General features: G+C 57.5%; 9 protein-coding genes across 9 annotated transcripts; 4 read left to right on the forward strand and 5 right to left on the reverse strand.

Moving 5' to 3' along the window:
• Positions 1 to 673: 673 nt before the first annotated feature.
• Positions 674 to 1,552, reverse strand: E0L32_004959 (uncharacterized protein; the record flags this gene model as incomplete). Its single annotated transcript, XM_031139427.1, has 1 exon — positions 674 to 1,552. One exon carries the CDS (start codon positions 1,550 to 1,552, stop codon positions 674 to 676), a length of 879 nt encoding a protein of 292 aa, XP_030996561.1.
• An 806-nt stretch (positions 1,553 to 2,358) lies between these two features.
• Positions 2,359 to 5,384, forward strand: E0L32_004960 (uncharacterized protein; the record flags this gene model as incomplete). The annotated part of the gene is made up of 4 exons (XM_031139428.1): positions 2,359 to 2,423; positions 2,479 to 3,354; positions 3,419 to 3,883; positions 3,938 to 5,384. The coding sequence occupies 4 exons, from the start codon at positions 2,359 to 2,361 to the stop codon at positions 5,382 to 5,384; spliced, it is 2,853 nt and encodes a 950-aa protein (XP_030996562.1).
• A 282-nt stretch (positions 5,385 to 5,666) lies between these two features.
• Positions 5,667 to 6,053, forward strand: E0L32_004961 (uncharacterized protein; the record flags this gene model as incomplete). Its single annotated transcript, XM_031139429.1, has 1 exon — positions 5,667 to 6,053. One exon carries the CDS (start codon positions 5,667 to 5,669, stop codon positions 6,051 to 6,053), a length of 387 nt encoding a protein of 128 aa, XP_030996563.1.
• A 203-nt stretch (positions 6,054 to 6,256) lies between these two features.
• E0L32_004962 (uncharacterized protein) lies at positions 6,257 to 7,893 on the forward strand (the record flags this gene model as incomplete). Its single annotated transcript, XM_031139430.1, has 9 exons — positions 6,257 to 6,397; positions 6,475 to 6,620; positions 6,690 to 6,731; positions 6,787 to 6,856; positions 6,916 to 6,943; positions 7,025 to 7,037; positions 7,095 to 7,184; positions 7,251 to 7,593; positions 7,651 to 7,893. 9 exons carry the CDS (start codon positions 6,257 to 6,259, stop codon positions 7,891 to 7,893), a joined length of 1,116 nt encoding a protein of 371 aa, XP_030996564.1.
• A 1,261-nt stretch (positions 7,894 to 9,154) lies between these two features.
• On the reverse strand, positions 9,155 to 11,491 carry E0L32_004963 (uncharacterized protein; the record flags this gene model as incomplete). The annotated part of the gene is made up of 1 exon (XM_031139431.1): positions 9,155 to 11,491. One exon carries the CDS (start codon positions 11,489 to 11,491, stop codon positions 9,155 to 9,157), a length of 2,337 nt encoding a protein of 778 aa, XP_030996565.1.
• Positions 11,492 to 12,763: 1,272 nt separating this feature from the next.
• On the forward strand, positions 12,764 to 13,484 carry E0L32_004964 (uncharacterized protein; the record flags this gene model as incomplete). Its single annotated transcript, XM_031139432.1, has 2 exons — positions 12,764 to 12,951; positions 13,070 to 13,484. 2 exons carry the CDS (start codon positions 12,764 to 12,766, stop codon positions 13,482 to 13,484), a joined length of 603 nt encoding a protein of 200 aa, XP_030996566.1.
• Positions 13,485 to 13,868: 384 nt separating this feature from the next.
• On the reverse strand, positions 13,869 to 14,375 carry E0L32_004965 (uncharacterized protein; the record flags this gene model as incomplete). Its single annotated transcript, XM_031139433.1, has 2 exons — positions 13,869 to 14,101; positions 14,168 to 14,375. The coding sequence occupies 2 exons, from the start codon at positions 14,373 to 14,375 to the stop codon at positions 13,869 to 13,871; spliced, it is 441 nt and encodes a 146-aa protein (XP_030996567.1).
• Positions 14,376 to 15,395: 1,020 nt separating this feature from the next.
• Positions 15,396 to 15,863, reverse strand: E0L32_004966 (uncharacterized protein; the record flags this gene model as incomplete). The annotated part of the gene is made up of 1 exon (XM_031139434.1): positions 15,396 to 15,863. The coding sequence occupies one exon, from the start codon at positions 15,861 to 15,863 to the stop codon at positions 15,396 to 15,398; it is 468 nt and encodes a 155-aa protein (XP_030996568.1).
• A 1,988-nt stretch (positions 15,864 to 17,851) lies between these two features.
• On the reverse strand, positions 17,852 to 19,562 carry E0L32_004967 (uncharacterized protein; the record flags this gene model as incomplete). Its single annotated transcript, XM_031139436.1, has 2 exons — positions 17,852 to 18,823; positions 18,882 to 19,562. The coding sequence occupies 2 exons, from the start codon at positions 19,560 to 19,562 to the stop codon at positions 17,852 to 17,854; spliced, it is 1,653 nt and encodes a 550-aa protein (XP_030996569.1).
• Between the last annotated feature and the right edge of the window lie 622 nt (positions 19,563 to 20,184).

Consider the following 20,184-nt stretch of genomic DNA (forward strand, 5'->3'; position numbering starts at 1 on the left):
CCATCATCGGAGGCTGTCGCCGGGGCGAGGTGGAGGTCGATCCGTGTGTTGGCATCGACGCTATCGTCGGGACCCGCCGCCGTTCCCCGGTCTGTCACGGCCGCCGCCTAAGAGATAAACTGCGGGTCGCCATTGCAAGGTTGAAGACACAGGTCACCAGCACCGGTAGGTGACAGAGCGTCCACCCTGACAGAGACACACACAATGAGGGCGCGGGAGTATCGCTAGCGTCGGGTAAGGCGTCATCATCATTGTGCATCCAAGGCAGAATGAGGAGCCAACTGCTCCACGATGACCCCGTCAACATCGGATTCGGTCCTCAGTACTGGTGACAGAACCGTCGGGGTCCGGACCTGGATCCTCAGACTTGTCAGTCATTCGTGTGGTGTGAACTTGCTCGCCATGGAGTGTGAAGCGACTTTTGCGATGGATGAGAGCTTGTCTCCCGCTTGTCTCTCCGGGTGGACTGAGTTCAAAATGGAGGCCAATCATTAGATGAGGGTCAAAGAGACTGACGTTCGAAGACAATCCGCTATGGACTACTGTGTAGAAGTGATAACAGAGATCGTGTTAGGGCTGCTGTCTACTCTCCTCCAGTATCCTAATGATGATGCAGGGCCAAGTGTTTCCTTCAGCTGCTACCGTGCTTACACATGACATGGAAAATTAAGCCTCAATGAACAATCTTCCCCAGAGCGCCCTCGCTTAGACTTCGAGTCCGTCCGGCAAATGACGACTTTTGTCGAGGAGGAGCGATCTTGATTCCTGTGGCCTGGTCCTTCCTCTGCGGCTCTGCCCGTGCCTTGGCCGTCACTTTCGACATCAAGTCAGACATGATTTTCCCCATCCACTTGGCTTGCTGTTCGTTTTTCAACACAAGTTCCGCGATATGATCGGCCTGGTCTTCAAAGGCCTCATACATCAAGTCCCGATCCTCAGACACCTCATCGTACTTCTCCTTCTCCTTCTGAAGCAGATCTTCGTACTTCTGTTTCTCCTTCCGAAGCAGATCTTCGTAGTGCAGGAGCTTTTGCGACAGTTCGGTCGTGTTCGCCTTGGTCTCCCTTCTCTGCTCTGTGAGAATGCGATTCTGGTTGTGGACCGCTTTCGAGAGACGATCTTTTCCCTTCTGCGCCTCCTCCTTGCTGTTTCTGAGGGCGATCAATTCGTTGTGAAGGTCTTGCACGTGGATGTTGAGACCTTGCATCTTCCTCTGGAGACTTTCGTTTTCTCCTTGCAGATATTGCCTTTCCTCGCCGAGCGATGCGATGGCGGCATCCCTTTGCAGGGCCCGCTCTTTGCCTCTCGACTTTGCTTGATACTCTCGCTGTTGTAGAGCCTCGACTGCTTTTTCGAGGAACTCGATGCGCTGTACCAGTAATGTGTGGTCCATGGCTGGCGATGGGGGAGCCGGAGAGGCAGATGCGTTGTGGGAGAGAAGACGGAAAGCGGACGGCAGCACCTGTGATGGCGGTGTGTTGGGCTGGACGATCGAGCCCTTCTGGACGTGCTCGTGGCCCATTGGCTTACCGCTCACAGGCGTATCACACATTTACTGGCGGAAAAGGAACGGTCTTAAAAGAGGCCGTGACGCCTTGGGTTCTGACCTAGAGCGCCTTGTTGGTTGGGAGGGGGCCGGTTTCTGCTTTGTTGCATGTCACACGCACGCTAATGTAAGCCCAGTGCACATCTAGGAGGTGTTTATCCGCACACCTTGGGAGGGAGAGCCATCGGATCGAAGGTCAAAGTTTCCTCAGCTGAACTGGCCTAGATCACAGGTTACCAGGGTTCTGACCGGGGATCCTAACCCCTCCAGGAAAGTGCAGGTGGGGTGTAGAAAAGGGCCTGGCCATTGATCACGGAGCTGGGTCTCGGTGACCTCGAGCCTTGTTTTTTGTTGACGCCGAGGCCAGCAGCGGTATCAATACGCCCACCCGCTGTGTACTCCAGGCCAGACTACCTTGGGTACCTACCTAGGTAACCTGTGCGAAGTCGGGCCCTAGTCGTCGTAGGCGTGATGCAGGCCGGGCGGGCGAGGAAAGGCAATCATTAGGCGCGCCCAGAAGACGGCCGGTGGTGCGCGAGCGTGGCGAAATGCCAGCGTTTGCATGTAGCAGGAGGGCGGCAGCATAAGATGCTCATTCCCAGTCACCCTCCTCCCTCCAGCTGCTACGATTCAGCTCCATCAAGCGCTTGCCCACTGCATCTCTGGCCCTTCACACCACTCCAGTCGCTCTTGCCGTTCTAGTCGGTAGGGTAGGTATCTTCTTCAGGCTTCAGCTGCAGGAAGGAGCTTTGCTGCCCTCTTTCCCTCTCTTTCCCTCTCTTTCCTTCTCACCTATTACTCCATTCTCCATCATGGGTGGTGGCACAGGCGAATGCCCGCTCGGTGATTGCGGCCAGCCAAGTGAAGTTTCTCCCGAGTTCGTCAAGGTTGATCCCAGAGACTGCCAGGCATCTTGCTGACGCTTTAGGTAGCTCGGCTGCAATCGATTCTACGGCCCACGGCACTTCGGGCCCTCCCATTCTCACTGCCCATGCATCCGGCTCACCTTCCGTGCCTGGAAGCGCCGTAGTGAGCGACACCGATGCAGGCGATCAGGCCGCCTCTCTCATCGGCCAGGGCGCTGCTCAGAGTGCCGAAGCCGACAAGGGGCATGATAGCCGTCCAATTACTCCGCCGCCGGTGCTCATCAAGCAACTTCCCCAGCGTTCGATCAGTAGCGGCGATTTGGAGAGAGAGACGGACGCCATCTATCGCGGCCTGATGCAGCTTGAAGCCAAATCTATCGTCGTGATGGCGCAGCATTTTGGCCAATATCCGGCTGCGCCTCGACTTCACAGAATTCTGCTGGAGCTTCATTCCAGTTTCTACTTTTCACTGCGGCCGCCTCCCACTGCAGAAGAGTCTGAGCGTTTGTCACACGCTGTTGTTCAACTTTGGCAAGAGCATCACCAATATCTCCGTTCCTTGAAGCGTCCTACCGAGCCAGAAAAGCCAGGAAAGCCGCTGTGCGCCGCCGCCACCAGGCTTGAGCCGAATCAGCTGCAGGCTCTTGTCGAGCTTCACCGCGTACTGCTGAATGAGCATCACGACTTCCTCCTTGCCTCGCAGCACCCTGACGCGTCGGAAGATCTCCGGAATCTTCCAAGGAAGTATTACCTAGTTGATAGGATCTGGGATTGCGCAATACACACCCTCCTTGAGCTTCTGAACTGCCAGCTACCCGAGTCCAAGGAGTGTATGAAACGGTTCATCGGCACGGCATACGCTATATTGTGTCTTTTCGAGGAGTTTGTGCCGCAGTTCGTGAACAGATGGCTCGAATTCAAAGGGGACTTGGCCCTATACGAGTATGTGGAAGCCGATGACCTACACCCAGATGCACTATAACTGAAACTAATACCTGCCGGGCAGATGGATTGTTCTGGAGTTGCAAGATGTGCAAGGCCACTGTGTCAGCTTGTGGTCCACCACCCGGGAGCAGTACCATCGGGTGCTGACCCAGGACCCCACGAACGGCCGCGTCCTCAAGCAGCTGGGGATGCTGGCGCGGCCGAACCCCGAGGGCCTACCCCACGTACACTTCGACAACGTTGTAGTCGAGCTTTTCTACTGGACCAAGGCCCTCGTTGTCAAACGCCCGTTCCATGATGCGCACAGGGTCATGATCACCGCCGCCAACCAGATCGTCGGCCGAAAGGATGAGGAGGAAACGGACCACAACAGCTTCCTCGCCGCCGTTGCCCACCTGGTGCTTGCTTCTGGGGCAGAGGGCGACGCGGAGCGCCAGAGGGACCATCTTCAGGCTGTCAATGGAGTATTGTGGAAAGTTGGTCGAGAGCACTGGCTTGACGACCCTACTTGTAGAATCGCTCCAAGGTAGGTGCTGACCCCGCAGCCTTTTCATCCCAGTCTCTGACTGACACCTTCTAGCGCCCACCTTGGCCTCCTGCTCTGCCAGTTGCTGCTTGGAATCCCTCTAAAGCCGGGAAGATGGAGCCCGATGATGGCGACGTGGGCTCCTGACCTTGTGACGCCTCAGGATCTCGCCAAGCTTGACATCAAGATGGATAAAGCGAGCGCCATTCACGGCGCAGCAGCCAAGATCATCGACCACATGATTCATTACTTCCTAGAGGACGCGGACACACAGGACCTGGGGTTGTGGGCGTTCATCAACGTGATCTTGGTATTCATGCGCTCCTTCAAGACAAGACCTGCCCTGCTGAAGCGGTTCGGCCCGGCGTTTCACGCAGAGCATCTCGTGCCTTTCCTCAACAAGCTCCTGAGCGAGGACGAGGCCCGAGGCGCTCGGGCCTTGGAAAGTGCGCGGCGGTCGCTGCTCCCGGTAACGCGCTCGCCACTCAACCCAAAGGAGAAGCCAGGCGTCTACGGAATGACGGTCAATGATTCCATTGAAAGGTACTTCCAGCGGCAGAAGGACTGTGGAGAGGCCGAGGCTGCTGGGAGCACGGCCACGGCCGGAGAGACCACGGCGCAGGAGGAGGCGAGGCGTGACCCCACAGACGACAAGGATCCGGGCATGGCGCCGGATGCCGAAGGGATGTTTTTCGACATACTACCGGAACATATACTGCTGCAGGGGCACTTCTTTGCCCCAGAGGCTGAGAGCTCCTATGACGCATCCCAGGCTGGTGCAGGAGAGGACGTCACAGAAGTTGTCGACGCACTCGCCTACAATATCGAAGCACAGTCTTCAGAACAAGCTCAGGGGGATGGCGAGAAGGGGCGAGAAGCATGGTGGTGGCTGCGTGACCCGCCCCTCTTCCCCATGGGTTACTTCGAGAAGTCCAAGTACAGCTTCGACGAGACACAAGTCCGCCAGGATTGCGTTCAAGATGCCGAGACGTGGAATGACCGGGCATTGCAGATACTGTGCCTAGTTGGCCAGCTGAAAGGTGTCTTCTTCAACTTTGGGACCGACGATGCAGGACACCTCAAGATCAGTGCGCTCCCGGGGGTATCCGAACCGCCGCTGTGTTTTAGCATGACCATGCCGGAAGTCTTCGAGCGCGACAATGGCAGCAGGATCGTTTTTGTCCGTCCTTACTTCTCGTCGGCCGAGATGGAGAGGGTGAGACGGAAGGAGGAAATGCGAAAGGGGGAAAGGCAAAAGGTCATGGAGGCTGGCCTGACTGCTGATGAGGCTGGTCTGACTGCTGAGGAGGCGGTGTTCGAGAAGGAAGCTGGCGGTGGCTGGACGGGAGCGGACATGATAGCTCTTGAGGCTCTTGAGGATCTTGAGGATCTTGAGGACACACAGACGGTCCAAACGGATCAAGTCGAGTGGGGCTCTGCCACTCGGACGGACTGTTCTACCGTCATATATGATCCCAGAGATCCAGCCCAAGAGTCTTGATCGTCAATGATAACGACTGTAATGAGCTATGATACTTCAATAGTTGCAATTTCCATTTCAAGCCAAGCCCTCAGGGATTCCCATATCGCTCCTGCCCGTGGTGGATTCACTGACAAGGGTATCCAAAACTGTTACTGATAGCTGCAGACAAGGCGTCTCGCATGGTGCGACCCGCTTGGGACATGGCTCGGGCGTCCTCTGTCATCTGCGACCGCCCTCCAGCCACGCAGTAGGTCCACGAGGGCTCGGGGCTCTGTCCACCCGCCGTGGCCCCGCGGTGTCATGCTCGGCGAGTTCCCCGCGGCCGGATCGGACTGGACTAGTGGAGGCGGCTCCGCTTCCCGTACTGCCGCTGGCGACTGGGGTGATCGCCGCGTATGGTCCGGGTCGGCCGCGACGCTCTCGGCGGCGCCTGAACGGATACTTCTTCCGCATGCTCGTCCGGGTCAAGAGCTGGTCGATGTTCTCCGGAAAGATGGTGGTGAGGTGGTGCACGGTATGCCCGACACCGGACTGTTGGTCTCGGCTCGGGCTCCATCAACTGGATGCGGAATGGCTCTTCTGGGCCACCTCGGTTGGCCTCGAGAGCGATGGCCTGACTTCCTGCCCATTGTCAGAAATGATTCGTTCCCATCCTGGATTAGCGAACGCAACACCGAACAGGTTTAGGTCCGCCAAAATACACCGCTTTGGCCAGAACCAACAGCATGTCCAAACCCCGCACTTCTCAGATCATCAAAGATCATCACCGTTGCCCCGTCTTTCAAGTTCGAAACTCAAACTACCCACCCGCCGCGCCGCGCACTTTATCGTGGCTAAATTTTAGTTCGAGAAGCTTATTTGAACTAAGGATCCCGAACTTTTTGTCTAGAATGGCTGAAGAACAGACAAACCGGCCGGCGGCGGTCGCGGAACCTGCCGAACCCGCCGGACCTGAAACATCGCCGCCGGCTTCCTCGCCGCCGGCTCCCTCGGCCGTTCTCCCGCCTCAGCATTGGGCTGAAGTCGCACAGGTTCGTGAACATAGACATTGGCTGTGACAACAGGCAGTCACAGCACAAACGACCACTACCTCTAACCTCGAGTGAAGAATGAGGAACAGGGCGATGTCGATGCTGATTCGACAATCGACGCCGACAATGCCTCCTCTACAGCGTCCATTACCTCCAGCATCTTTGAGTACAGGACGATCCATGGCAGAACATTCAACAGCGACCAGGGAGACGCGCAGTATTGGTAATTAACAAAAAGCCTTGTGTTTTGCCTACACCCATGAATGGAAATCGCTCATGTTCTCTCTCCTAGGGGATCCAACGATGAACCACAGCGCGAATTGATGGATATCACGTAGGTTTGCTACGATTCTCACTGACAAGATATTGCAATCTGATCTCAATCATAGTCACCACATCCTCACGATTGGGCTTGGGGATAAACTCCATCTGGCGCCATTGGACAAGGCTCACGTCCATGTAAGCTAACAGCCCGGGTTCTCCGTTTGAATGGGTCGGTGCTAATGCGCGCGGAGTAGCAAGTCATTGATATCGGCTGTGGAACTGGTACGGTTCCGAAAACCTAATCCGTGTCACCGGATAACAATCACCCGTGGAACGAGGCTAATTAATCTCTCCGGCTGACAGGCATCTGGGCCATGTACGTCGAGCCAAGTTCCACCAGATTCAGACCCTTTCTCTGACAGTAAATCGTTAGTGACTTCGCCGATGAGTACCCTGGCGCAGAGGTCATCGGAACAGACATCTCTCCCATCCAGCCTTCATGGGTGCCGCCCAACTTGAAGTTGTGAGCATTTCCCAGAGACAGATGATAGTCCCGCAGGGTATTGAGCAGTCTAACAACGCATCCCAGTGAGATCGAAGACTGCACTCGAGACTGGACTTTTAAATCCGGCTTTGCCGATTACATCCATCTGAGATGGCTGGTCGGCAGTATCAAAGACTGGGACGCCCTCTGCTCTGAGGCCTTCAGGGTCTGCAAGCCTGGCGGATGGATCGAGAGCCACGAGGCCTCCTCCAACATCGAGAGTGACGACGGCACGGTCGATGGGGACTCGGCCATGGGGCAATGGGGTAAGTTCTTCATCGAAGGCAGCAAGAAGATAGGATCGAGCTTCACGGTGGTCGAGGACGGCACGCAGAGGAAGGCTCTGGAAAAAGCTGGGTTCATCAACATCCAGGAATTCAACTTCAGGGTGAGGCATCTTGATACTATCATCACAAGTTTGAATCGCATCTGACAAGCAAAGTAGAACCCCATCGGCGGCTGGTCGAGCGTTCCCAGCGAGAGAAAGATGGGTCCGTATACCAAATACGGCCTGGAGACGGACAGCGAAGGGTTTGTCCTGTTCATGGCTCACGTCCTGGGCTGGTCGAGAGCCGAGATCCAAGTCTACAACGCCCAATTCCGACGCGAGTTGCGTTCGGGGAAGCATCATGGTTACTTTAGGCAGAAGGTCGTTTGGGGCCAGAAACCCGGTGCGGCCGCTGAATAAGCTGCTTCTCAAGGACCGGTTTTGGGGACAGGGTTCGCATGGGGTTTTGAGCATTTGCCTACCAGACACGCAGTAGTAGACGCACTATCGTTGCCAATTCAACTTGGAAACGTCTCACCTCATCCTCGCTCTCGTGAAACGGAAACTCTGACCGAGGCTGTCCTCTACAGGAAGAACCTCCTGAGCTGCGTCCACATATGCTGACCTTGGAGTGAATCTGTCCAGACTCGCCGATGTATCCCTTTAAACGCCGTAGAAACACTCCAGTGTTTTTGATCCACTGGCCTTTCCAGAGACAAGAATCTTTTGCGGGGATTTCTTACTGAAGAGGGCAACAGTTGCACGTGATGTGTTCCTACGGCGTCTAAAGGGATAACCTCCACAGGCTCGCAGTCCAGCTGGGGTTCTGGGCCATTTGAGAGGTGTGTTCTGGGCGAAGACGCGTTTGTTTGTTTGTTTGTTTGTTTGTTTGTTTGTTTGTTTGGTTGGTTGGCTGGTCTATTCATAGACTGTCCTAGACGCCGTAATGGACCAGAATGCGGTTGTTAGATGACTCGGTGTCCACGGCTGTTGCATGATGAGGTAGGACGTCACGGTCGGGTTGGCTCTGCCGACGCCCACATCGAGATCATGAGCGGTGAAGGGGGATGGCCCGGGGAGCAGATAAGGCTGCCGACGCTGGAGAACCACCGAGAAAGGGCCATGGTGTCTGTTTTAGCATGCAACATTTCGTTGACGATGGGCTTGCTTGTTGGAAGACGGATGGAGGAGCATCTTCTTTTCATGTGCCATAGCCGCCTCCGACAACCGCAACCAACATCCTCTCACCGGCGTTGGCCTCGAAGTCTTGAACAGCAGGCAGAGCGATCAGAGCGGCGCTTAGCAAGCAATGCAGAGAACAACAATGTAAACGGGTATCCAACAAGCCACAAAGGTACGCTCGCTACGCTCTTGTCAACTCATGTCACCTCCACAAACAGCCGGGACGGGTAGTGTTGATGCGCAAGTAGACAGTCAAACAACCCCTCACGAGCTTCTATTCAGGATATGATACGAATGCCCAGTCGCAAAGACACGGAAATACCTTTAAGTATGCAATATGCGTATCCGATAATGCACCAAAAAGCCGTCTGAAAAGAGAAAGAGAAAAACACCCTCAACGCCCAGTACCAAAAAAAAAAGAATATGCAAAGGCCGAGAATCCCCCCCCTGGAACGATGCAAAAGGCAAGAAGACTCAGCAGTGACAACCTTTCCCTCCTTCAAAACTTCTCCATGAAATTCTTCCTCACCGTCCACATGCGCGCCCTCTTGCCGTAGATGTACATGGGCACCGTCGACACGAGCAGGATCAGCTGTATGACGCCGATCCAGACGTACACGGCCTTGGGCCCATCGCTCGTGATCCAGCCCGTGACAAAGAGCGAGAAGACGAGGCCGTGGAAGATGTTCTTGCTGAAGTTGAGCGTGACGAGCGCCTCGCCGGCGTACTGGCGGTAGCTGTCGACGCAAAAGGTGATGGCCGTGGTCGAGCCGAGCGAGCAGCCAAAGGACACGATGCCGAAGAAGACGGTCGGCACGATCCACGCGTCGCGCTCCTCGGCCGACCACCCGAAGCCCATGAGCCCGACGACGGTGGTGACGGCGATGGGCGCGGCCATGACGAGCCGGAACTCGGGCTCGTAGAGGCCGCCGTTGCGCGCGGCCATGCGCTTGACCACGAGGTCCGACACCTTGCCGGCGACGGCGGTGCCGAGGATGCCGCCGATGAAGGGCGAGATGTAGATGAGGCCGCTCTGCAGCGCGTCAAAGTTGTAGCTCTCCTTGTTGCGGTAGATGACCGAGACCGACTCGGAGATGACGATGAGCCAGCCGATGGAGCACGAGTAGACGACCGAGGACCACAGCACGGCCGGGTACGAGAACAGGATGAACGGGCGCACCATCACCTTGAGCCACTTGTCCTTGTTCAGGCGCCCGTGGAAGGGCCGGAGCTGCTGCGCGAAGGACCGGGCCGGGAGCTCGCGCAGGTTGCGCGTGTAGGGCGCTATGCCCGGGGTGACGGACGCGGACGAGACGGACTGGCTCTCGCTATCGGCCACCCTGTGCTGCGCGTACGCCGCCGAGGACTGGTAGTAGTCCCGCGGCGTGTTCGACCCCGAGGAACGGGGGTGGGGCGGGGTGCCTGGGTGCGGCCCGCCGTGAGAGTTCTGCCGGGAGACCGACTCTCGAGCTATGTGGTCGTCGCCGCCGGGCGCAGGGGTCAGAGCCTCCAGCTTTTCCTTAAGCTCCGCTGGTTGGACTGGCCCTGAAGTGCTCGGCACAGCTTGGTCGGGGGTGTCATGATCCAGGGAGCCTTGGAACACGGGCTTCTTGGTGGTAGTAGGGTGGGTAGCTGGGACCTGAGAGGCGTTGCTGTCGGCACGAGGTCGTTCGTGTTGAGGAACGTCGTCACCAGCCGTGTCCGCTTCCGGCGCGAACCCAACGTGGGCATGCTTTTCCTTGGGTTGGTGTTGAGTAGGGCTAGTCGGAGAGGCGAGAGCCGCGTGGTCGATGCTCATCCTGGGAGTGACGGCTGAAGTGGCAGGAACCGAGCTCCGGGAGATGGGATGCCTGGACGAGAGTCTGCGCAGGAAGTTGGGCCGGCTCTGCTTCTTGGCTCGCGGCGTAGGCGCTCTGTCCCAGAACGTCTCGGGCACGAACAAGAAGAGCAGAGCACCGCAGAACCCGACGACGATGGCCACCATCCAGAATGCCCAGCGCCATCCGAGCCGCTGAATGATCGCGGCGCTCACGAGAGGGACCAAATTCTTGCCGCCGAGCAGGAGCAGCGTGTAGATGCCGATGCGGTAGGCCCGCTCGTGGAGAAAGAAGATCTCGGCGATGGTGGCCGACGGCAGGCACTCGACCGGGCTGACAGCCACGCCCTGGAAGATGCGAGCCAGGAGCAGAGACACAAAGTTTGGCGACAAGGCGCACCACACAGAGCAGCAGATGAGGAGCACCGAGCTGAACAGATACACGGGTCGCTTGCCCCACAGGATGGCCGTCGGCGAGAAGACGACGGACCCGAGGCCCATGCCCATCATGTACAGGCCCGTGGTCAGCGAGACGTGCTCGACCTCGACGCTGTAGTCATGAGCGACGTCGCCAAAGCCTGCGGCGAGCAGCGGCGTGAGACCGCCTCCGATCATGCAGTAGAGCCCGAGCGACAGGAGAGCCGAGTCTCTGCGCCAGGTCGGCCAATTCAGAGGGTCGTTGGCGGAATCCTCGGGCTGCGGTTCCAGGATGATCTTGCCGTCCGAGGTCATCTTCTTCTCCTCCTCGGCGGCCGGAGGCGGAGCCTCCTGGGCGTAGCCGACGGGTATGGAAGAGTGCGACGTCCGAGCCGGCGCGTTACGCAGACCCAAGGGCTCGTTGCGGTGCTTGGCCAGCAGCAGGACACTGCCGGGCACTTCGATGGTCTTCTTGTCGTTCAGGATGCCCATGCTCCACGTAGAGACGCGAGGCTTCTCGCTGCTTGGTTCCCCATTGTCGCTTCCCCTGCGGAACGGGGAGAACCATTTGATTCGGGGTGTTGAGGATGAGTCGGACGCCATCTTTGTTGTTTGTGGCCAACAAGGTTGCTGGTCGAAATGTCTGCGCGCCAGACCCAGAGGCTCAAAGTCTGGCAAAGGCAAGGGGGAGAAAGAAAGAAGTTAAGAAGTTGAAACAGAAGACAGAATCTCCAGCCTGCAGCCTGCAGTATCAGCAAAGCCTCGACCGTGCTACACACTTGGCGAAGCTAAGCCTCCGGTGTGATATGATGGCTTGTGGAGAAAAGTTGGGTTGGCTGTGTCCGTCCTGTCTGCTTCATCCCTGGTCGACAGGGGAGCGAGGAAGAAGGAAGGCCTGGAGACGAACTCGGGTCGTCCCTGCTCGCCAGAAGCGAGGTCTCCGGATGGGTTTAAATAGCAAAGAAAGAGTCTTGGAAACAAAGGGCGATACGAGGGCGAGGGCGATCGCAAGGACAACAAGCATATATCTTGGTGGTTTTGGACCGGTCCTCTCTCCTCGCGGCGCGCGCCTCCCCACAACTGCACGCACCCACGCACAGCCTGCCTGGGGCCTGTCTGTCTGTCTGTCTGACTTGATTTACAAGGACGCGGACATGCCTCCTTTACCCACAACAATTGTCTCGTCAGGCATGGAGAATGCTTGACCGCTCCGCGCGGTTGGTGGTGAGGGAAGAGTCAGGTGGGCAGTCGATTGGCCGCCAAGGGGGTGTAGCGTGAGCAGCCACATGAGCAGTTTTTGGAGGAGCCGAGGTGGCCGCCGTTGTTTTGGGGGGAAGAGGCCAGGAGGCAAGTAGGGCGGCTCCAGGGCTGCCGTCCAGCGATCGAGAGACCCCGTGGGCCCTATGACGACAGTGGGGAAGACCCTGGGCCTCTCACCGCGCATCACCGACACTTGGCGCAGGGATGGAATGAATCACGTTTTCGCGCCAGGACGAGCGGGTGCTCCAGAGATCAGCTTCTGGGAGGGTTGTCGCATCTCGAGGTCGACAGGACAGCATCTACAGACACCTTGGCATCCCTTACTTTGTCGCAGAGGTTTATTAGGCGACTGCTATGTGCATCCGTCCGTGTTCAATTCCTCCAAAGGGCCCTCAACAGTGAATTTAGTTAAAGGTGGTGTGTCCTGAATCAGAACAGGCTCCACTGTAGGCCAGGGACCCTCCAGCGCCCAGTCTTCTGTTCTGTAGCGAGTTTGACAGAACGAAACTCCTGGCTCTTCTCTCCAGAACCAGTACCAAAGATCAACATCAATTGCGCGCGCACTCCCCTTCTCTCGATTGAAACCCCTCAACCCTCCTCGACCACCTTTCCGCGATGCACCCTCGCGTCGCCGCCATGCGCGGCTCTCGACTCGCAGGCCCGACGTCGTCTCCCCTCCGGCGGTGGGCCCGCGACAGCTGCAAGCCGGCGTCACCGCGCATCCCGCCGCCCAGCAGCAGCAGCAGCAGCAGGCCCCTTTCGACCTCTCGAAAGCTGCAGGCCAAGAACCAGATCTACGCCTCGTGAGCCTTTCCTTTCTTCCTCTTTCTCCCTCTCTCCCTTCATCCCAGACCTCAAAAACGAAAAAACCTGAAATGTTCCAAAAAAAGATACTAACCCCCCACTGCCAAAAACGAACAGCGTCCGCCGCCCCGAAGACCTCGACACCTACATCATGCTCTCCGCCGCCGCGCGCCAGCCGCTCCTGACGCTCTGGACCGCCTCGTGGTGCCCGCCCTGCCGGACCGTCCACCCGCTCGTCGAGGCGCTGGTCGCGTCGGGCGTCGGCCAGGCCGAGGGCGGCGTCGGCTTCTGCGCCGTCGAGTACGACGCGCCCGACGTCGCGGCCGCCCAGCTCGGCGCGGTCTACATGGTCAACAGCCTGCCGGCGCTGCTGAGCTTGGACGCCGGCGAGGCCGGGCTGGTCCGGAACCGGCTCGTCGACGGCCGCAAGCTCGCCGACCGCCGGGTGCTCGAGGAGTGGATCCGGGCCGAGGCGAGGCGGCAGGGCCACCGCGGCGGCGGCGGCGGTGGCGGGCTGTTTGGTGGGAGGTAGTGAGAGAAATCAATCCGAAAAGGGAGCCGGGTCGTGTGGCTAGTTGTACTTTTTATACTTGTATTTATAGATATCACACGCGAAAGGGACCGGCCGGCGTCTAGGTGCGACTCTCTTCGTCTCTTGGACCCTTCCTCTGTACGATACTGCTCACGGATGTCCGTCTATAACATAAAACATAATACCCTCGCCACAAGTGCAGACCAAGCCAAGCCAAGCCAAACCAAAAAAAGCACAAGATGGCATTCCAAAAATGGGCTCAAGAGCAATAATGACAAGGCAAAAGATCATGACAGGCCGTTTTCCCTGTTCTCGCATGTCGCATGTCGCATGGCCAACCCAAAGCGCCGCCTCTTTTTAAATCATCTCCATGACAAACAGGAATCAAGGAGTGTAAAAGACCTCTTCTATCGGCCTCCACCAGCCCGGCGCCGGGGGCTCGGCCTCGCTGCACGTCGCCCCGGGCACCAGCGACTCCTGGAACCCGTCCGTCATCTTCCACCACTCGCGCACGCGGGGGTTCTCGCGCATGCGCTCCATGTCGCCGGCAAAGTCGTAGCCCACGTACTTGAAGCAGGCAAAGAGCATGCCCGAGGCCTCGTCGTAGAATATGCTGTCTGTTTTTGTCTCCCCCCATTAGTCTTTTCAACTCTCAATCATAAAGAGTCGGGTATTAGGCTTACAGTCTTTGATGTTGCAGTCCTTGATCTGCTTGAGCACCTCGGGCCACACGGCGGCGTGCACCTCCTTGTACCTGGCCGCGTGCTCGGGCTTCAGCCGGACGACCTGGCCGTACCGCCGCCCGTGGTTCTTCTGCCTGATGGTCGCCGGCGTCAGGGCGTCGGCCTCGGGCGTGTGGTCCGCCGGCGCGGCGCTGGGCTTGGACCACATTGTCGCCTTGTGTGTGTGTGTGTGTGTGTGTGTGTGTGAAGGAGAGAAATATTAATCCGGAACAGGGGAAATGGGAACTTCCAAAGTGAAGCTCGAGCTCTTTATTAGCTCTCACAGTGGTGGTTGACGTGCTCTAGCTCCCGAGTTCCGGTCCGGTTGGGGTGGGAATGGATTTGTAAGTGACAGCTGGAGCTTACTCTGTCCGGAAAACACACCAACTACCCCGAAGAGCACGAAAGCCTGCCAATGCGGTAGAAATCGGGCAAATAAACAATAAAAAATAAAATAAAAAAGGAAAGACGGAGAGAAACACGGTGTGTTGAGAGAGAGAGAGAGAGAAAGTGAGAGGTTTCACACACGACCCTCGAGACAATATTCCGCAGCGGTGTTCGGGACAGGAAGCAGCGCCTGGAGGAAGGTGGTGACGAGCGGCGGACGTGGGGCAACTCCGTCTGCCTACAAGTAAAACGCAACGAGGCGAGATCGCCGCGTGGAGCAGCTTTCGCTTTCGGTGGAGTTTTACCGCGAAGAGGAGCTGTGCCTCTCTGCCCACCACCGACCGACGAACTGGTGCGGGGTCCTCGATCGATGGATCTTTCGGGGAACTGTCTGGGACGAAGAACGAGAAAAAGAGGAGCGGGTGCTGGTCAGGGAAGCAAGACTACAGCTGGCCCAATGCAGTTGCGAAGCACACCCAGAGGAAGTGAAGTGGTGGGAGGCCTTTCTCCACGGACAGGACAGGCTGGCGCGCAAGAGGCCAGCAGGGCGTGGGGGAAGGGGAAAAGGAAACCGGTAAGTGTAAGGGGGGAGGGGTGTGAACAACTCATGCGGGATATGCGGGGACTCTTTGCTTATTATCTTGCCCTTTTTAGTTTGATGATTTGTAAAAATGCTTCCTTCCTTGATTACCGTGCATGCATCTCAACAAGAACAAGAATAAGAAAAGCTTCCCGCGCTGGCCGACGAGTGGTAGCGGCCCAACCCAGCGCCCCCCTCCTCCTTCCAGCGCAGGGGAGCTGGTCATGCTGGCGCGAACGCCTGAGGTATTCCTGTGTGACGGGCGGTCATCATCTCATCATGGGACATGGGACCGAGTGAAGTTGAGTGATTTGAAGTCTGAGTGCCCATCATTGCTTTTCTTTTTCCCCCCTCCCGACCCATGAGGAAGGTGATTCGGGGGCCAGCGACGCCCTCGACCTCTTCTGCAGCCTGGCGTCGCACATCTCCAAGACACAAAAGGGCTGGTCTGGTCGAGACCCCGCCCACCCATGCAGCAGCGGCAGGAGCAGCAGCAGCAGCAGCAGCAGCAGCAATCACACCAACAGGGCGATACCTCAGCTTGGAGGCAACTGCGCTGCTGCGGTTCCGAATCGATTGGGACACAATGAAGCTCTCGAGGCCTGGAGACCCACCGGAGTGGGGACCTCCCATTCTCCTCCGGACTCCGGAGCCAACAGCCCCTTCCCATGTTGCAAGGTACTTGTACATGTCGATGCTTACGGACATCAAATGTCCATCATTGCTTCTGACGCACTAGTTCGACCAGGCTGGCTCTTGGGTGCTGGGAAAAGGTGCCGTACCTACCGTAGGTACCGTAGGTGTCGCGTCAAGGTAACAAGGAACACGGGAAAACATCCCAGCCATTTTAGCCAGAGAGCACTTTTAGCCATCTGCATCACACACACCAAAAGGGTTCGTACGGATCTCTCCCGTCTGCCGCACAACCCACACCCCCCAGCTGGGCTGAGGACAAATGTCTCCGAGTAATTCTGGATCAAATGGCATAAGCCTCTTGAACACACTGTGCTCTCCAGCCAGCCTCACGCATGGCAGTCCTCTCGATCCATTCGCTCGTCACGACCCAATCGGAACTTCGTTGCACTTGTGCAAAAGAGGCTTGCCTTAGCCCTTCTCGAACCCCTCGAACCCCTAGACCGCCTCTTCGGTGCGTTGGGCCTCTGAGGTGAGCGAAGGCGGGAGAAAGGGGGGCCAGAGATGTGGACGTGAAGGCGTTGCTCATCGAGCACCCCGTAAGGGCCGTTGAGGGGCAGAGAGTTGGACATCGACGGGCATCCATGACGGTGAGTAGTCGAGCATCGACATCGCCGGTCAACCGCATCGATGCACACCACGCAACGGGCCCCTCGAGCCGCCCCCATGGCCTCAGTGCTACACCCGAGATATGCTCCAGCCCATGTAGCTATCCCTGGTTGCCCAAGTCAGGAGGAGGACTCAAGTTGGCAAAGACCCAAGCTTCATCATTCCCAGCAAAGTTGGGTTTCGCCGGTAATGGGGGTGGTGGTCTGGTCTGGTCTCCCACCCAGTGGACAATGTGTTGGGGGCCCTTGTACTCAGACCAGGACCGACCCCCCAAGGATCTTCGTCAGGCTGTGCTGTTGCTGCGTCCATTGGTCTGGCGCGACCAGAGCGTCTATGTAGGGAAGTCGTTCACGATCTTCGAACCCGGGCAGTCTCCTTGTCCCAACTACAGAGTCTATCTCTCGTTGTGCTTTAAGCTGTACTTCTGGGAATAGTACCATTACCAGCATGAAAGCGGTGAGAGAAATGATTGTAGTGTCCGTAGCAGCATCATAAAGGCTGGCCGCCGACTACATAATGGCCCTTTCGTCTATGATATCGATTAGACCACCGTCCTCAGGCTTGTACGATTCAATGAGCCAGGAAATGTAGGACGACGGGGTCTTCCCGGATTCCATTTACCGCTGAACAGAGCGGTAGGGAGTATCTGCAACTGTATGAATGGAACTCTTCTATTTGCGTGCGGTCTTTTTCAAGCCTGTTCCGGGAAACCACTCGGACTTGGGCACCCGACATTTACCAAGCAAGCACTGGCAAAGATGAGATGAACGTTGTTCAGGGCGTGCGTAAGAGTCAAGATCTAAACCTCCCCCCCTTTTCGTCGGGGGCCAGCTATTCTTTATTCAGTGTAGAACCAACCCTCCCCCCTTTCTACCGTTGCTATCCCACACACATACAACAACACGCACCTTTCTTTAAAATACAAGTAAACGGAATAGTTCTGATAAAAGCTCGTTTGCGTTTCCCCCGTCTTTTTCGCAACTCGTGACAAATATGCGTTTTTGATTTCCCCGCCAAAAAAAGTGACAAAAAGCACCGTGTTGCCCGACGCCTTCGTGGAGATGAGACGGAAAGAGACAGAGAGACAGAGAGTGGGAGACAGAGAGTGAGAGACAGAGAGTGAGAGAGAATGGGTGATTAAGAGAGAGAGAGAGAGAGTAGTTCTGTTCGACACAGAGAGTCGCCTCGCCAACAACAGTGGTGTGATGCTCGTTGCAGGGCTGATATTAAATAGGTGTACATTGGTGGTACTTTGTTGCCGGTCCGGTCTCTGTTTAAACCCCCCCAAACCGTAGGGACGCCGTAGTAGTAAAAAAGGACCTCGAGTGGTAATGCAATGAGAGAAACGCGCAAAGCATGGACCCCGTTTTTCCTTTTTATGAGGTCGAGTAGAACGCCTCGACAAAGTAGATAACTCCGAATAACAGGAACGCGACGGCACCGCCGACGGTGACGACCTTGAGGCTGACGCGGCCGGCAATGGCACGGCCGCCGATGACGGCCACGCTCGTGCAGCAGCCGTGGCCGAGGACGGCGCCGAGCGTCACCCACCAGTAGTCCTGGCCGGCGGCCATGGCGATGGTGGCGATCTGGCTGCGGTCGCCCCACTCGCCGAGGAAGGTCATGACAAAGGTCTGCACCCAGGCCGGGCTCAGGAGCAGCGAGGACAGGTTGTGCAGGCCGGCGAGGAAGCCGCCGATGGCTCCGCCGCGGGGGCTCGGGCTGCGGCCGGGAGACGTCGACGGGCTGCGAGGCGGGGTGGGGAAGCGCGACTTGGAGCGCGGCTTGCGGCCGAGGCCCATCTCGAGGGCGTACGGGGAGATGGAGGAGCGGCGGCGGCCCTGCTGGCGGGCTTGGTTCTCCTTCTCGGCCAGCTCGAGCTCGACCTCCTGCATCTCGGCCGTCACGCCCTCGTCGCGGCTCATGGCCAGACCCTCGCGGAGCATCTTCACGCCAAAGACCAGAAACAGGCCGGCAGCAAGGAAGCTGGTGACGCGCTTCGGCAGGAGCGCAGGGACGGTGTGGCCGAGAATGGCCGAAAGGAGAGTCATGGTGATGAGGGCCGAGAAGGCGGCCGAGAAGACAACCATGCGGTCGTGCTTCATGGCCATCAGAGCGGCCACGAGGAACGTCTTGTCGCCGATTTCGGAAAAGAGAATCATGGTGAGGGAGAGGACGAAGGAGTGCAAGGGGCGAATGACGCCAGCCGACTCCTCGTCGACATCGGCGCCCGTCTTGGCCGAAGAGCTCTTCGAGCCGGGTTTGGTGACATCGAGATGATCCTTGTTGGCCGAGTTGGGAACCGGGGGGCCGCCTTCATGGGTCTTTTGGGGCAAGCCATCGGGTTTCTAGATAGATCATCTGTTAGTATGCAATATAATTCGAGGATGAACGAGCACGACCAACCTCGAGGCCGGTGACGAGACCGGGAGCATCCTTGCTCCCCTTCTCTTTCGCCGTCTCCTTTGTCTGCTCCTTCTCCTTCTCCTTGGACTTTTGCTTCTCCTTCTTGTCCTGGCCGCTGATGATCTTCTCCTGTTCGCTGTGAGGTAGGGGAGGGGCCTCCTTGGGCGTCTCTGGTTTGTTCTGCGCCTTCTCCCCGGTGTTGCTCTCCTGCTGCTTGCGCACCTTGTCCTTCTCGCTGACGCCGCCCGACGTGCCCGTGGTGCCTTCCTTGGGCTCCGGCCTGTTCTTGTCGTCCATCACGCCGTCGTTGGACTCGGGGATGATCTTGCCGTCGATGATGTGGACGTCCTTGGGCTTGTCCTTCAACGGCGGCTTCTCCTTGCCATCCTTGTCCTTGCGCAGGTTCTCGACCTCGACAAAGGGGCCGGAGTGTGGCCTGCCGTCCTTGCCGTCGACGGGGGCATCTTTGGTGCCAACCTCGTACTTGACCTTGGCAGGCGCGGATTCGACCACAGCGGCGGCGGCACCGGCGGCGGCGGCAGGGACCGAGGCAGCAGCAGCGGCCGCCGCGGCTTTTGTGTCAGCCTTGTCGTAGTTTGATGATGAGGCGAGCGCGGCTGTCGCAGCTAGGGATGGGATGAGCAGGAGGAGCAGAGGTGATCGGCGCTGTCGTAGTCTCATGGTCACAGCGGGGAGCGGTCGTCAACCAAGGGTGTTATAGTCTCGACGTCTCCTGATGAAAGGAGGAATATGCTGAGCAAAAAGAAGCCCACCCTTGCAACAGTTGCGATCAAATCAACGCAACAAGTCGCCGAGGAGGAAAAGGAAAAGGCTCGTCTGTCGTCTGTCGTCTGGTCTGAAACGGATCGAAAGGACAGGAAGTCGAGAAGCAGGAGGAATGGGATTCTCTAGGTTTAACGTGTTTCTCATACACGCTAGCAGGAATGACGGGGTTTGCTGTTTGTCGAGAGCCAATCGCCACCAACCCCGATGACCGTGATGACCTCGACCTGGGAAGAATTGGATTAAAAAAGGAGAGTCGTAGAATCGGACGGAGGGACCAAAGAGAAAGGCAAGGGAGGGAGGTTCGTGTTGGAGCCTCAAGAAGCCAATGCACACACACTATGGATTAAGGAGAGATGGAGTGTGCGAATGCTGGTTGGGAATTTTTTAAGATTTGCAGCCACATTTGCCAGCCAAGACCAGTGGAGGTCGAGTTAGGACAAGATGCGATGGGATGGAATTGACTGCTAACATGCCCTCCAGGTTGGCGCACGAATAACAACTGGAGGTTAGGTAACTA

The sequence above is a fragment of the Thyridium curvatum genome (genome assembly GCF_004353045.1).
Source record: "Thyridium curvatum strain D216 chromosome Unknown NODE_25_length_444008_cov_73.864110, whole genome shotgun sequence".
In the NCBI taxonomy this organism is placed as follows: Eukaryota; Fungi; Ascomycota; class Sordariomycetes; order Thyridiales; family Thyridiaceae; genus Thyridium; species Thyridium curvatum.